This window comes from Numida meleagris, chromosome 4 (assembly GCF_002078875.1).
Source record: "Numida meleagris isolate 19003 breed g44 Domestic line chromosome 4, NumMel1.0, whole genome shotgun sequence".
NCBI classification, from domain to species: Eukaryota; Metazoa; Chordata; class Aves; order Galliformes; family Numididae; genus Numida; species Numida meleagris.
Genome location: NC_034412.1, coordinates 86173518 through 86189406, shown reverse-complemented (window position 1 = coordinate 86189406; position 15889 = coordinate 86173518). Strand labels below are relative to the sequence as shown.

Here is a 15889-nt window from a genome sequence, read left to right as displayed (position 1 = left end):
CTGATTATTGCTATCAGAACAAATAACAAGAAACACCTGAAAACAGAACTGTGTTCTGGCTACTTTACTTTAATCCAGGGATTGCCTTTAATTTTCAGTGCTTTGTAAAGAGTGTACAGATGCATGTATGCATGCATGGAGAATCTGCAGCTCAGAGGCCTTAGGAAGCCCATAGCATAGGGGGGCTGCATAGGATTATTCACACAGTCCAGCTGCTCTCAGCAACCTTTGATCTTTTTCAACTGCAGAGAACTCTGTTCTTAAGAAAGAAAGAAACAAAAAAGTAGTTTAACTTCTTATTATAAAGTTGTTTTTTTTTTTTCCCTAGGGGTATCTCACTTCCTTAAATCTCTTACATAAATTTGTAAATCTCTCGAGATTTTGTGGTGGATCACCTGAAGTCAGCAAATAAACCTAATATTTTAGGTTTTGTATCTATATAATTCTGTTTATGTGTATATCATTTAAAGGTTGTATTTCTAATTTCATTGGCTGTTTGGTAGCCACTTAGATGTTGTCTAACTGAAAGGCTCACGGAGCAGCAGGTCACGATAGGAGATTTCCCCACAAGACCAAAAGGAAGAGCAGAGTTTATTGCTGTAATGCTTCATTATTGGGATGGAATTTTAGTGTTGCAAAAAAAATCAAATTCCTCCTACAAGTTCTTATCAGTGCCCTGGCCAAAAGACTGCTATTGCATTGAACAGCTGTTGCAGAAATGCTTTATCTACTGACAGTGATTCAACATGATTTTCTTCCGTTTATGCTTCACTTGCAAGAAAAAAAAATAGGCAGAGTATGGTGCCCTGGACAGCACAAAGAGCAATACAATAGCACTGCCAGTGCTTGAACATTGCAGGGCATTCCTGCCTGACAGGATACTCTTTTCTTGCTGCTCAGGTGAATGATTCCAGCAGAACCATACCAGCAGCTACCAGAGGTGAACATGTTTGGAGCTGATAATAGCTTGATCCGCTTTTGGCGTGGCTTATTGTATAGGGATTTGAACTAACGTGTCACTTATGCACAATTCTTGATTGTGAATAGTCAGTCCCAGTGAAATAGCTCCCCACGAAGTCATATCGCTGTGTAATTCCGTAGCAGAAAATGACTAGATAATTCCATGAAGGTCTGACCTAAAACAGTGCAGTGGAGGAAAGGAGAATGCCTGGGGTTAGTAATGAATTTGATTGGGATTGGGATGTGGTAAGACCAACATGTACAGGCGAAGCAAATCTGATTTTACCCTCAATCTGTTGTGGCAGATGAACATTAAAAGCAAGGTGAAAGTTAAGTGTTTTCTGTTAGGTTTTCCTAGTCTCTGAGGGTATGAATGTGGTCAGATGTGGTAACCAAAGGGTCAACGGGAAGAGCAAGCCGCTGTCCCAGGCAAGTTGGCAGTCAGCCAAGAAACAGGGGCTGACACCTTGAAGAAATCAGCAAGAGAACCGGGAGAGAAAATGCAAAACGCTTCTTGGCAGAGCTGATGAAAGGCGCGGCTCTGAGCTGCGGAGTCGGACACACGTTGCGAAGGGTGTGTGCATTACAGTGGTCATGGCAGATGGCTGCTGGAAGTGGGAACAAGAGAGGCCTGGAAATGACAGTCAGCAAGCAAATGTGATCTGCTTTCTTCACCTGCCTTACCCTTTGTGTTTCTTCCAAGTACTGGGAGCTCACAAACATGATAATGGAAAGAACTCCAGTTCTGTAAATGACACTGGTAGCACAAAAAGGCTCTAAGTAAAGAGAAAATGAAAGGATTTAATTACAAAGGGTGTCATGAACTGCATCAGTTCTAAGTATTCTGACCTGTGAGGGTAAACGTTCCTCAGGGCAGAAGAGGATGCTGAGTGTGTGCAGGAAGAACTGCGGTCAGGAGACCCTTATTCAGATGGCCATGAAGAGAGCAGCCTGCATGGATGCACAAAACCAGTACCCCTGTGCCAGAGCTCAGCAGTGCCCTAGGCTTTCAGGTTGGCATGTGTCCCTCGAGGCCCTCCACACAGCTTCAGTTTGCAGTTTCTGCAACAGCTAGAAGAAAACACCAGCAATGAGAGTGCATTCGTAAATTCACCTAGGCAGGGATTCTCTAGCTCATTATTTCCAAGCAAAAATGAAACCAATCATCCAGAAGGAAAACTAATCAAATTCAGCAAAGGGCTGAAACAGTCTGCATGAAATCTGTCTCTTTATGAGAACTCTTACTCAACCCAGAGGAGAGGTCTTCTCCTGGTTAATCCCACTTTTCACGTATATATGTGAGAATGTACAGTGTTGTTTTTAAGTTTCAGCCAAATAGTAAATGTCTTAGGGCTAAATTAGTGCTCTAATTTGCAACCTGTGGAACTGCAACCTTGTGCTTTATTTTGCTTCTGAAATACTTTACCCAAATATATGTATTACCATACGCAACAGGTTCTTTTAATAGAGCCAGGTTCTTTCTGCCACAAGAAGTGATAATCCACTTATCCTGGAATATGACATTTTTGATACAATTCAAATTAGATTTTGTGCACGTTAATTAGCACATCTAGGGCATCAGGTGGTGAAACTTCTGTGGGAATTAGGCTGGCACTGAGAAAATCACCCAAGCAAGAAACAAGTGTTCTGTGGAGGGGTGGTTTGCAGCCTGCTGAGGGAGGTATGCTTCACGCCTTCCCGCAGCAATAATTCTGCAGCACCTGGTTAATTGGGTTGTGGGAAGGCATGGATAGCTTCTTTAAGCACAATATCTTCTGCAGTGTTACCAATCTGTGCGGTGTAATTCGCAAGTGGCTGTGGGAGATAAAGCAGAGAGTGGGGGACTGGCTTTGGAGTTGGTTGTGCTGTTTCATGAATAACAGCTGTTGTTTTCTACAAAACAGGTCCACGATTACCTTAGGAGCAAGTTGTGTTCCCTCTATGAAAATGACTGCATCTTTGACAAGTTTGAATGTGCATGGAATGGATCAGACAGGTAATCCATCCTTATGTCCCCCATTGTCTTGATTTAGCAAAAGAGCTCCCTCCATACAATGGGGAACACTCAGAAAGTAAGGTATTATGTGTGGTCATTCTCCATATAAATTTCCATCTCTGCATGCTTGTGCTCAGGCTGATTAAAGGTGCATGGTTGTTGGTGTAGCTGCGTCTCCAGCATCCTTTGACATGATATATATATACATTTTTAATCTTGGCTCATGCTTTGCTGGAAAAAAAACCTTCAAATTCAGTCCATTTTTGCCAAAACTGTAGGGAGGCTGCAAGAATTGAGAAGAATGCTAGTGGTGCACACAACCTTGCCAGCACACTGAGGAAGCTTGTGTGATCCTATGGCAGGGGGGTTGGACTAGATGGTCTCTAGAGGTCCCTTCCAACCCCTACAGTTCTGTGATTCTGTGATCCTGCATTTGCATGAGCTCCTTCCAAAATCCAGTTCATTTATTGGGAATGGGGAGAGAGGACAAGCAGAGACAGACCCACTGACCCTCTGCAAGATGCTGCCACCTTCCCACTGATTCTTCTGTTACCTACACCTCATGTGTTCCCTGGTTTTATGCACTCAGGGAGAGGTTCCTGTTTGCATCTTGATCATAGCATCTTGTTAAACCTTTTCACAAGAGACACTGTCAGAAATGAGAAGGAGAGAGAGGGAGGATGAAATTCGGCAATGTCCTATTGCTAGCAGATAGTGATGGTACTTTGGGCAGTAGGAATATTGCACTGTATGAACTGAGCAGCCTTAGAGGACTGAGATGATAAAAATGAGTGAAATCCAGGAGTATAATTCATGGTGAGGATTTTAGCTGAAAGAAAGCACAACCTTCCATTTTACCAATTGGAAACAAGTCACAGGGACATTCACCATACAGCGTGGAAGGGATTAGCAGACTGCAGAATGCACATGGGGGAGAGGGCACGAGCCAGGTTTGCATGACACACAGTGACTCCTTGGCTCAGCATAGCTGGGATTCAAAAGGCAAGTGCTGCAGATCTGTTTGGCGTGTGCAGAGAGCTTGGAACTGCTCACTTAGCCTTGCCTTTGGGAAAGCAGCCCATCTTGTGTCACAGGGAGCAGGCCTGCCCACCTGGACTGAGCAAGGACGGTGAGCCAGTGTAGAGCAGCTGGGAAAAAGGCACATGCAGTCCTTGTGTGGGCTGGGATATCCTCCAGAGAGAGGAGCAGTGCTGACATTATGCTGGGGTCTCGTTCAGTGACTTTTCTTGTCCCTCATCCGGAAAGCAGATGAGCTGATCAGGCAAATGGACAGCTGCTCTGGAGAGAGGAGAGGTCGGGATTTTGTCCAGTAAAAGAGGACCCAAGATTATACTCACTTCTACTAAATACATCATGGAGGCGTATACAGGGAGGAAGAGGATCTAGCTAAGCTAAGTGCTGACAATAATGCATGCCTCAGTAATATTTTCGCCTAAGGACTAACTCAGTGTTGAGCAGACTCCCTGATACAAAGTGCAAACCATTTAAAAAGATGTAGATGGACCACCCTGGGCAGCATGCTTCCTAGATTATGACTGCACCTTGGGAACCAGCAGTTGTGGAAATGTTTTCAGTGTGATCAGAAAGTGGGAATGACCTGCAAAAATTTGAGGGGAGGAGCCAGGTTTTGGGGCTTCTCTCTGACCTCCCAACCTGAGTGGATGGGTTGACTTCAGAGATTCTGAGTACTGCTTGGTCCTACTTGGTAGTTTGGTTCTATTGGAAATACCAAAGTAAAAACCTTTCAGTGGTGCTGGTCCCTGACTAAATCTGCTACTGAAGAACCACACAATCGTAGAATAATAGAAACATGGAATCACTTGAGTTGGAAGGAACCCTTAAAGATCACCTAGTACTGCTGCCCTGCAATGAACAGGGACAAATCAAATCATTCAGATATTCTGAAACCTGAACAAACATTCAGGTCCTTTCAGGCCATTTTACCTATCCTCAGTGGGAGTTCCCAGTGTGTTGTGCAGGATGGGCAGCCATGTGGCCCAGAGTCCTTCTCCCTTCGTCACATGGAGTGCCGCCATCCACACTGATGAAGCGAGACCACTATCTGAATAGCTGCCTGCTAATAACACAAGTTTTATTCAATAGCAGGATGTAAAATGAGTGTAATATTTCAGCTCCTACCTGACAGATCAGGAAGATCAGCGCAGTAAGTAATTATTAAGTGGGAGCCTTGCACTGTGAGGGCTTAATTTGTTGTAGTGCCCAAACATCAGGGGGTTGTTAGCCTTGCACAATTACCAGATCTGTCACTAAGCACAATATGCTGCTCTCGAGTGTAAGGAAGCGTTCTGTAGCGTAGCTGGCAACGTTTGACAGAAGATAAGGGTCTGCTTTAGTTTAGTTGTTTCTTTTTAAGAGTCAAAGACACCAGTGCTGATGTTCATCTTTTGAGGTGAGGAAATTCATGTTCACTCTTCTGAGCTTCTTGCTTCTGTGCACAACAAGTATTTTATCATTTTGCTACTCACTACAAGATTCTTTTGGTTTTGGTAGTTCATAATTTACATTACATTTGGGTACCAGCGGCTGTTAGAGAACAGTTCATTTGAATAGTAAAGTCACTTACTTTGATCCTTTCAGTATATGTTTTTTAACAAAGCTATTCTGCTAAAGATAAGCAGTGCTATTCCTAAGAGGTGCTGTAATACAATGTTTATGGCATTAATTCATATTCATAGCAGTAATAATCACAGTTCTAAACATGTTACTTCTATCCTTTGCAGAGTTTACAATGACAGTTTCAAGCGAAAGGTTGTTCATTTAAAAATGAAAGCATGCTTGTTACTTGGGATAAAATACTTCTTATTAATTTTGTCATTATTAAGGAGTTAGCATAGGCAATGATAGAACCTGATGGTGAGGCTGTTTACAAAAAAAATCAATGTTCACAAGCTCTGATTAGAACGTGATTGATGCTCAGTTTCTCCAATGAGCAGGAACTAATATGATCAGACAGAGCCTATCTCATTTGCTGAAGGGCACATTAATCAGAAGCCACTTGGGCAGAAGCAGTGGTCAGGGAGAGAGTCAGGCAGAGGTCTTACGGTAATTCAGCCAGATGAGCACACATTATCTGTGGTTGGGTATATTACTCTAAAATCATGCCATCTTTATTGTATATACATCATTACATGTCTATGCAGAATATGTGAGCTCTGCTTTGTATGCCGCTTGCATTCGGTTCTTGCATTCAATTTCTAAGTCAAGTGAGTACTTACAGAGCTGTTTGTGATTAGTAAAGAAAAAAATAGCGTCGTGTATTCTACATGGTAGCAAATGAATACCTGAATTACTGTCCTGTTTTTAAGATTTCAGTGAATGGTGTATGGGGAACCCTTCCAGGGGGGGACTTCTGAATGCCATCACCATTAGTGCTGTGCTGTGAGCAGGTGAATGAAGCCACACAGCACTGTGCAGTCAGCCCTTCACTACTGAAGTGTCAGTCATCCTAGTGTGCGCCCGTCAGCCTTAGCTCTGTCAGGCGGAATTGGCAGGCCCCGGGGCGCAGGACGCTAACCGCCTGTTCCCGCTGGCAGCGCGCTCCGTTCCGGAGAGCTGGTGGACATCAGCTTGTTATCATGGCTCAGCATGACACATGTTAGCTTGGGAGGGCTGGGGAATCCCTCTTCTTATTTCCAGTCTTAACCCCACCAGCGGGGTTTGAATGGCTGGTCTTTAAGGTCCCTTCCAACCTAAGCCGTTCTGTGATTCTCACGATGGTCACAAGAAGATGTTGGGCCTTGCGTGTTAGTCCCAGAAGGCTGCAGGTGTGCTGTCCCGCTCTGATAGACATAACGCTGAAATCCTGCAAGTGTAGGGGCTCGGCATAACTGGGGAGATGGTTTCAGGTGGAGGAAATGGCCCTTTCCACGCTGGGTGCCTCCAGGGGCAGCTCTGCAGAGACTCAGGACAGTGTCTGGAGGCAGCTCTGGCGGGCGCTGCTCTGAGGTTTGGATCCCATGGTGAATCTCCCCCTCAGAGAGCTAAGGAGCAGGCGGGCAGGGCTGGTTTCATTTTTCCATCATCCCTCAGCCTGCCATGTGCTGGCCATTGAAGCCTGCCCAGCCCTTTCCTTGCCTCATCCTGTGGGCTCTTAACTGACAGTGAAGGGGGGAAGCTGCGACATGAGCTGGACTCCTCTAGACAACAGAAATCTGTACGTGAAGAAAAGTCGTTAGGCATCTCGGAAGGCTGATCTGAGCCAGAATTGGCCCAAAATGGGTTATGAAGGAGTCTTTAAAACCAAAACAGAACAGTGTATGGTTGGGTTTTTAAGCAGGCCCTAATTCTAGCTGATAATCCCAGAGCTTCAGGGCCAAGGCAGCTGAATCGAGTCATTGTGATAGAAACTGTGTGTGTGCGGGGAGGGCTGCAACATGGATGACATTAAAGAGCTTGGCTTGCAGTAAAGAAATCTGCATAAAGTAGGGGAGTAACAGAGATTTGAGAAAGACAAAAGCATGCCAGTTCTCAGTGACCGACTGACTGAGGAAAGCTCAATGCTTGAATAATAGTGTGGAAAAAAATCTGACTGCAGTTCAGTATTAATGCCGAGGGCCTGTTCGGATACCCCTGGGGTTGGTGGAACAGGAAATACGTTGATGTCGGACTGAACTGGCTTTTTCCTTCCCCCTTTACCTCCTGTAAGAATACATTTGTTCTGCTTGTAAATGTAAATAATGGTATAATGGTTAAACACTTCGCACTCAGAGATGGGAGATGTAAGTTCAGCAGTGAGGTGCCTCTGACTGCCTCTTTAATGAGGAAAAGTGCCGCGGTGTCAGCGCAGGCTGGAGGAATTACTGAGGTCTTGTGTTGCTGCGTAAAGCACTTGAAAAGCTGTGAGACTTTTCTCCCAGGACGAGAGGGAATGGCTCTAAGTTGTACCAGGGGAGGTTCAGGTTGGATATTAGGAAACATTTCTTCTCTGAAAGAGCGGTGAGGCACTGGAACGAGTTGCACAGGGAGGTGGTGGAGTCACCATCCCTGGAGGTGTTCAAGAACCATAGAGATGTGGCACTGAGGGACGTGGTCAGTGGGCATGGGGTGATGGGTTGACAGTTAGACCTGTGTTGGATCTTAGTGGTCTTTTCCAGCCTTACTGATTCTATGATTTTTGGAGCCCACTTGGAACAGCGGGCAGAGAGGAGGGCTCCATCTCTGTGGGGTTAGAGCCTTAAAAAAAAAAATATATATATATATATTAATAATATAATATATATATATAAATAAATAAATATATATATATAAAATATATATATTTAATTATTAACTCATGCTTTTTTTAAAGCAGCTTTGCTTCTCAGGGGCAGCTACTGTGTTGTGAGCCCAGAATGTCTCTGCACAGCTGAGGTGGTCCCTTTGTCCGTACTGAGCCCATCTGGGTGCTGCCTCAGGCTTCTGTGGTTTTGGGTGGGGGACTTCTGAGTGGAGGGCTCTAGTTTCTTGGAGCAGCCTCACTGGCAAGGGTATGGGCCAGCAACCCATGGTAACACTGCTATGCAGAACAAGCAGCCAGAGGTATGGGGTAGGCACTACCTATATTCAGCTACCATTTCTATATTTACAGATATATATATATATATATATATACATAAAAATCCTCCTTACGGCATACATTCCGTCATTGTATATTATATTTTCCTGAACAAGAATAAACTGCAGGGTTACACTGAGTTCTCACTCTCTTTTATTGTTATTTTAAGCAGCAGGTAAGGTTATAATCCATCTGGGTTTGTGACCTTGAACAAGAATGGACACTTTCTCATTTCCATAATGCTATTTTTTACTGAGCCATTAAAATACAGACAAACAGGACCAGCATGAAAAGATGTCATCTACATATGTTAAAAAAAACCAACAACCCTGCAATGAATCCAACCAGAGGAAGCAGACTTTTAAAAATATGTGAGCTGAAGAAATCAAAAAGCAAATGGGCTGTAAAAGCAGCATTACTGCAAGCAAAACCTAAAAAAAGAATTCTGACAAGCACTTACTGTGCAGTTGGTGCATTGGTCCGTTGCCTGCATGAGCACTGCTCCCCCGATGGGTTCCGGCTGCGTCTGGTGCAGGGGCTGCACTCCCAGGAGCCCCGATGCCCCGGCACAGCTCTGCAGGCACATGGGGCCCTGCAGCCCCAGCTCAGCCCCCCCAGTGGTGCGCTGGGCCATCAGCATCACAGTGCATGGTGGTGCTGGGGTAGGAAATCGCCTCTACTTTTTTAGGTTGTGAATAGCCATTGTAGCAGGAGCCCTAATGACGAGGCGCGGTGATTTGGAAGGAGTGAAACATTAGATTTACTGCTGTTTATGCAGTTTCTGAAATGGGCACTAATCTTGATCAATAGGCTTTCTGCAGCTTCTGGGATACGTTTTATCAAGCTGTCACGCTGCCTGTCTTTTTGTTTCGCCTGTGAGATTGCTCACGTGCAGCTCAATGAGCAGCACAGGTGGGGCAGGTACGGGTGCGTCTGCAGACAGCCCCGCTGCAGCTTCTGCTGCCCAGGGACAAATGCCTCTGGTGCCCAGCGCAGGGCAGAAGCAGCCGGTCAGCAGGACGCAGGCTGCGTGCCAGCAGCAGACAGCGGAGCAGGACAGAGCTGCAGCGCTGCTGGCACAGGGCGCAAACCCAGCTCTGCCGTTCAGTGCAACACCACTTAGCTCCACAGCTCCCACGGATATGGAGCACATCACTCATTTGTATTGCAGTAACTCCTAATGGCCCCAGATGATATCAAGGCGATGCTGGCTGCGAGCTATGCGTGCAGGACAGGACAGCTCCTGAATGCGAGGGCACCAAATCTGCTCAGCCGGTGTGCAGGGCAGAGAGCACGGCTCACACTTTGCATTGTGGCACTGCTGGGTGTGCAGCTCTCCTGGCAGGCTGATCAGATCCTGCCAAGGCAGGAGACAGCAAAATGTGAAAGCAGAGCAGCTGTCACCCGTGGTGGAGATCAGTTTGTTAAATGCAGAGCACGTGAAATATGCTTGGTTGGGCTGTGCTGAACAGGCAGATACTGACTGACCGCCCGCGCCTGTCTTAGGACTCAGTGTACAGCTCCTCCCATGGAGACCTGGTGGTTTGGGGTGGGTTCCCCTTCTGGAATGGAAGTGCTGAAAGTCACTGTGCTTGGGGCCAAGACGGGAAGGGTGAGCGGAGTGTGGCCCCAGATGTCAATAATGAAAAACTTTGCAGGAGATGAGCTCTCAAGCAAGGTTTTAAAATCCATGACTACACGAATCCAGTAACCTGAGGGCCAAGGATGAAATCCTGAATTCATTAAAGCTGGTGACAAAATATCTCCCCCTAGGGAATGGGGGAATGAAGAAACCAGTCTCCATTATTTCAGGCTGATTCGTGGGGGAATCTTTATGCAGAGTGAAGTCTTGTCCCTTTCTCCTCAGTGCAGAGATCCTGACTTGAATTTTCCTTCAAACTTTTTATACAAGAGACAAAAGAATCGTATTTATCAATAGGTTCAGTTTTAAGAAGTATTACAGATGTTAATTCTAATAGTGTACAGACTTGCCAATGGGTCTATAGCTTCAGAAAGAAAAAGGTTTTGTTTTGAAAAGAAATGTACTTTTGCAAACTCTGTTTCTTTTTGAAAGATTGTCTCTGGAATCATGGTAATCTCAGCTGTCAGAAAAGGTACAGCTCTGGCAGAGCGCGCTGAAACGTGTCACTTCCCTGTCTGTTGCAGTCAGTCTCATGATGTTGGGGTCCTGACTTGTGAGAGTTTGTGCGTATGCCCGTGGATGCCATTTCTGGGGAAACTGTAGATTTCATTGAATACCTTCAGAGGGAAGGGGAAGAAAATTTCACTTGGGGGAAAATTCCGCGGTTTGTATTCTCTCCCAGCTGAAACCAGAAGACATCCAAGTGTCAGTGCTCAGCTGTCCTGGTGAATTCGTGTCAGCAGACCTCCCACAAGCTGCTCTGTAATTATATCTTTGGTTTTTCCCCCCCCCCCTCTCTCTTTCTCTCCCCAGTGTCATCATGACAGGTGCATACAACAACTTCTTTCGAATGTTTGACCGGAACACCAAGCGGGATGTTACCTTGGAGGCATCCCGGGAGAGCAGCAAGCCCCGCGCTATTCTCAAGCCCCGGAGAGTCTGCGTCGGTGGCAAGCGGAGGAAAGATGACATCAGTGTTGACAGTTTGGACTTTACTAAGAAGATCTTGCACACAGCGTGGCACCCGACCGAGAACATCATTGCTATAGCAGCGACAAACAATCTCTACATATTTCAGGATAAAGTGAACTCAGAAATGCACTAGGTTTATCAATATCCCTCTGTATCTACAAACCAGCCTCTCGAGAGTTGTAAAAGGATGTGATCTTCACAAAAATTAGGGCTTCTGTGGTGGGATTTGTAGGTTGCATCCTTTCATCCCTCAGCCTGTATCATTACTGGTGGCAAGCCAACTATTCTCATCACTGCAACTGTATGAGTAAAAGGCACGACTGCAAATCCAGCCCCGTGGTCTGTGTCAGTTCCTTTAATCCAACAGGGGCACTTACACATCTGGGGAGTGTTCTGAGGAGGGCTGGGACTCCTCTGCTGCTGTCAGTGCTTTGAGGGTCTCAGTGGTTCACAGGACCACATCGTTCTGGTGCACTGCCTGCTTCCGCGGCCCACAGATACCACACTGTTAGAGCTTTTGCTTTAATCTCTTGATTATTTATTTTTTCCACTAACATTTTTCTGTCTTTCAACTAAGCCGAGCCTGTTTGTGCGTGAACGAATGAGTAGCCGCATCCCTTTGGACCACGTGGCACATTGGGAAGGCCTCCCAAATTCCTGCTGGTGAGAAGCTGCCCTGTGTCACCTGTCCCATTCCCTTCTTTACTCTCTTCCATTATTTATTCCCATGACTAACTTTGTGCTTCGACTTCCTGACTGAACAAGCAGCAGGCTGCTGGAGTCACTCTGCCAACTTGTTTTAGGAAGTTCATTCTCCCTCAGTCTCTTTGCTCTGTTTAATAATTAGCAGCTTTCCCCCAAACTTGGCATAACCACTGCACGGGGACTGGCTGCTCAAACACAGCCTAGCGGAGTTAATCCATAAACCTACACTGTATCCTGGGGGTGGGAATTCTGGAAGCCTTGGCTAACAATGCTGTCCTTGGAGGCAAATACTGACTTCAGTGGAAGCAAAGTCACAGCTCTGCTGGACACTTCAGGAAATTCCGCATTTGCTCAGTGCAGCACGGTTATTTTTGTCCTGGCATATGGGGAATGCAGACAATGCCATAATAGCTGTAGCTATCAAAAGGATGGCACTGTAAGAGGTGACATTGCTCAGTGAACTGTGAGGTGTTTCAGTGAGTCCACTGCTGGGTGACGTGGGTATTCCTGGAGAAAGAGGAAAACACAAGCTCCAGACCAAACCTTCTTCCACATTACTGTGAGATCTATAGCTCTAACAGATCTGTCTTTGCTTTCAAATGAACGGGATGTAAATGGCAAATGAAAGGACGTGGAATTATGTGCTCCATTTTGGAAGCCTGTGGGAACAGTGTAGCGGTAGGAAGTCCTCCTCACGCACACAACAGTTCTGTCTGCCTCCCTAACAGCTCTAGAAGAAAAACTGATAGCCCAAAGGATTTCTTGGCAGATCACACACACACAAGTGCACAACTGAGATGATTGTGTTAATGTGCCCATATTAAGACTCCTCAGAAAAACAAACAAACAAAACCCCACTTCTTTAAGCCATCATGCACTGATTTCTTTGGTAAGCGGAGATAAAGGGATCTGCATTCTTTTCTATTTCAGTTTGGAGGAAAGGATGGGTGAAAAGCTACTTAAAAGACCTGAAAAACAAAGTCCACAGCTCTTTTATAAGACATCTTAACACGCCAAACCTGTCTGTTTGAAGTTTTCTACATCAGTGCTGTATATTTTGTGTGTAGAAGCACAAACGCACGTGCATTGGTTTCCAGCCATACTAAACACATACAGTATGAAACGCATAGGTTAATTTTAAAGGGAATGAGGAATGTTTGTTTATAAAATACTGTATGCTCTAGCAGGCATGGGCAGTATATGTACATATTTATTCTAATGAGATTTAACAAAATTGCTTTTTTTTTTTTCTTCTTTTCCTCCTTGTAAAAAGGTTTAAGAATGTGGTAAGTTGTATAGAAAAGTTGCTAATGCCAAACTGCTGCTTCAAGGGTGTCATTCAATTTCTTTGACTTTTGGCCTCCTCATTAACCTTCGCAGCTCAAAAAAAAATTGCTATGAGCTCATATGGGCATTTACAGGTAGAAGTACTGTAAAACATATATTTAGCCTTTAACTTGCTCAAGTAAGAGATTATAGATAACTTATTATAAAGCAGCTCTTAATACAACTTTTTTTTTTCTTTTTCTTTTTTAATTTGAAGTACCTTACTCTGTTATAGCTCTGGGTACCAAAAAGATCGTGTTAAAATTAAATAACTAACTATATCTTTGGAGCTTTATAAACCTAATGAAACACCCAACCAAAAGAACACAAAGTGATTACAGAGGACGTAAACAGAAATCTCTCCAAGACCAGTATTGATTCACATCTTTGACTTTGCTACTACAGTTGTTTCCTGGTCTTCTTGAATGTACGGAAAGCTAACATCGTCATTGTGAACGTTTCCAACTTTCTTTCTCTTTTTAGTTTGAGCTTTCAGTGGTGTAGAGTAAATGATGGTAAAGTTGGTAAATCTGATTGTTTTGAAAGCTGTTGTTCATGGCTGCATTCTTTGTGTTGCACAAATTAGCTAACTGTTGTTGAATAAAAATATAAATATGTTAATACCAGCTTTTTCAATAAAATACAACGAAAAAAGGCACAAGTAGATGACTTCAAGGCACAGCTTCTTTGTAAGCTAGATCTGAGAGACTTGTTAGATTCCTTTTACAAAGCAGGGAGAGTCACAGGGATCAAGGCAAATGACTGCATTGTGTTGGGGCAAGTGGGGATGCAAAGGTAGAGAGTGATTTATTGGCTTAGCACGATGACCAGTGCATGCACAGACAGTGCAGCTGGAGATGCACTTTTGCTTCCCACCTTGGACTGTAGCCCAAGTTAAATAATGTTATGCCTTTAAGAGACGCGAGTCTCAGTCTCCTATAGATGGAATAAGAGATGCAGAATGTGAGGGAACGCACATAATCACGGGGTGAAATGGCAGCCATGTAACCAGCGGCCAGGTTGGGCACCTCCCATTTCCACTGACCACAGGGGCGGGCGGCTGCTGTGCGTACAGGCCCAGCCTCCTACGTATTGCAGAGGCTGTCAGCAGAGGAGCAGCCTCCCTCCTCTTCACCCCTTTCCTTCTAGCCTCTGCCCTAGGGTGATAGAGAACAAGCAACAAAACGCAAACAAGCTGCTTTGGCACACAAACTTAAGGTGAAGAAGGGCTTCACTTCTTAGTTTCAGCTGCTGCCTGAGTTTCCCCTGGTCCCCATGAGGCTTGCCCCGACCTTGGGCTTTTCTTCTGACTCTCAGCCAGCCAACCCTGCCTGCACGTTCCACATGGAGCCAGTGGCTTGGGATGCCTCCTGGACCTCAGCACACATGTATTATACCCCGAGAGGCTGAGTCAGCCCCTTTGCTGGATGCAGACCAGAATGCATTGGCCTCTGCTGTTAGATGAGGCAATATAATGCTTGCACAGCTCTCCCAGAGCTTACATGCTAATTCCACCCTCCCCCCCTTGCTTCTTGTGAAGACCCAGTCAATCCCCCTCATTTAGGTGGACAAATATGACTAGGTACTGAAGAGAGGAATCTCAGCTGAAAACCAACACATCAAGCAAGTCACTATTTACCTTTCTAGTTTCCTTTTTTATCCCTAAATGCCTAGCACAAGCAGAATCCAGATGGTCAACTTGTCTGCTCTTGAAATATTCACAAAAGCCTATTTAGTAGCAGCATACAGCAATTTAACTCTTTGTGGAATGGGGATGGGGGAACACTGATATGATCTGCTTGGTTCTCCCGTTTGTAGCCAGCAGGTCACCCTGCTTTGAGGCAGAGTTGTATCCTTTGCACCCTTCCAAGGTTGCGATAAGTAATCATTGGCAAGGGGGCAAGTATAAGGATTGTTTTCACTAACATTATTACCATCAATTTGCTCTCACTCCCAATGGTAAACCTTTTCCGTTTGCTGTCTTCTCAGTAAGTTGCATTAAGTCTAAAATTAGAGCTGGAATTCACTTATCTTTCCCATGTGGTAGAACCTCAAAAGGCAATAGGATTACTGGAGGGGATAAAGAATTGGACCTAATTTTGTAAGATGCTTGGAACAGGGCATGGTTCTTTGGTTTTGTGAAGTCATGAAACAGAATGGATGTTCTAAGTACATGGCAGTTTGACATGCATCCTGGAAGGCGTTGCTTTGGGAGTGAAAGCTTTCAATAGCAGCGATTTTCTTGTTTTAATTCTCTCTGAAATTGGACTAGGATCAAACTTTTACTCACAAAAAGGTGAGCACAACTCCTTGACTGAGCTCGTAAGTCAAGACTGAGATGCCAGGCATTGCACATGAAGCACCTGACAGGGCAAACTCTTGCATTCCTGCAGCTATAAAAGCTTCCCCAAACACAGCTCACCCTGGCAAGGTACAGATAATTACTTGTCTTGCCATTTACTAAGCAAAAACAGTCAATGATTAGGACAAGATACTTAAACCAACAATTCAATTAAATAATTATTTTAATTGTCATGTTGACTACATATGTTCTACAATATGGGTTCTCAAACGAGTAACACCCACAGTACTGACTGTTAAAGAATGCCAGTGTTTTTCTGGACAGCCACTCCTTGTCTGAAAATTAACACTGGTACGGTGGGCATGCTGACTCAAGGCAGCTCAACAGATTCCCCAGGCAGATACTAACTTT

The 15889-nt window shown here is 44.8% G+C and overlaps 1 protein-coding gene across 9 annotated transcripts in view; it reads left to right on the top strand.

Moving 5' to 3' along the window:
• Positions 1-15889, top strand: part of PPP2R2C (protein phosphatase 2 regulatory subunit Bgamma) — a 187711-nt gene that overhangs the window by 163005 nt on the left and 8817 nt on the right. For 8 of the 9 annotated variants that reach the window (XR_002438068.1, XR_002438066.1, XR_002438065.1 and 5 more), the window contains 2 exons: positions 2865-2956; positions 10987-15472. Coding sequence is in view for 1 of the 9 variants with exons in the window: in XM_021394905.1 (XP_021250580.1) it covers positions 2865-2956; positions 10987-11278 (384 nt within the window). In the remaining 8 variants the exon portion in view is untranslated. Of the gene's footprint in view, positions 1-2864; positions 2957-10986; positions 15700-15889 lie in introns of those variants that run through there. The other variant, XM_021394905.1, reaches the window with a different exon arrangement.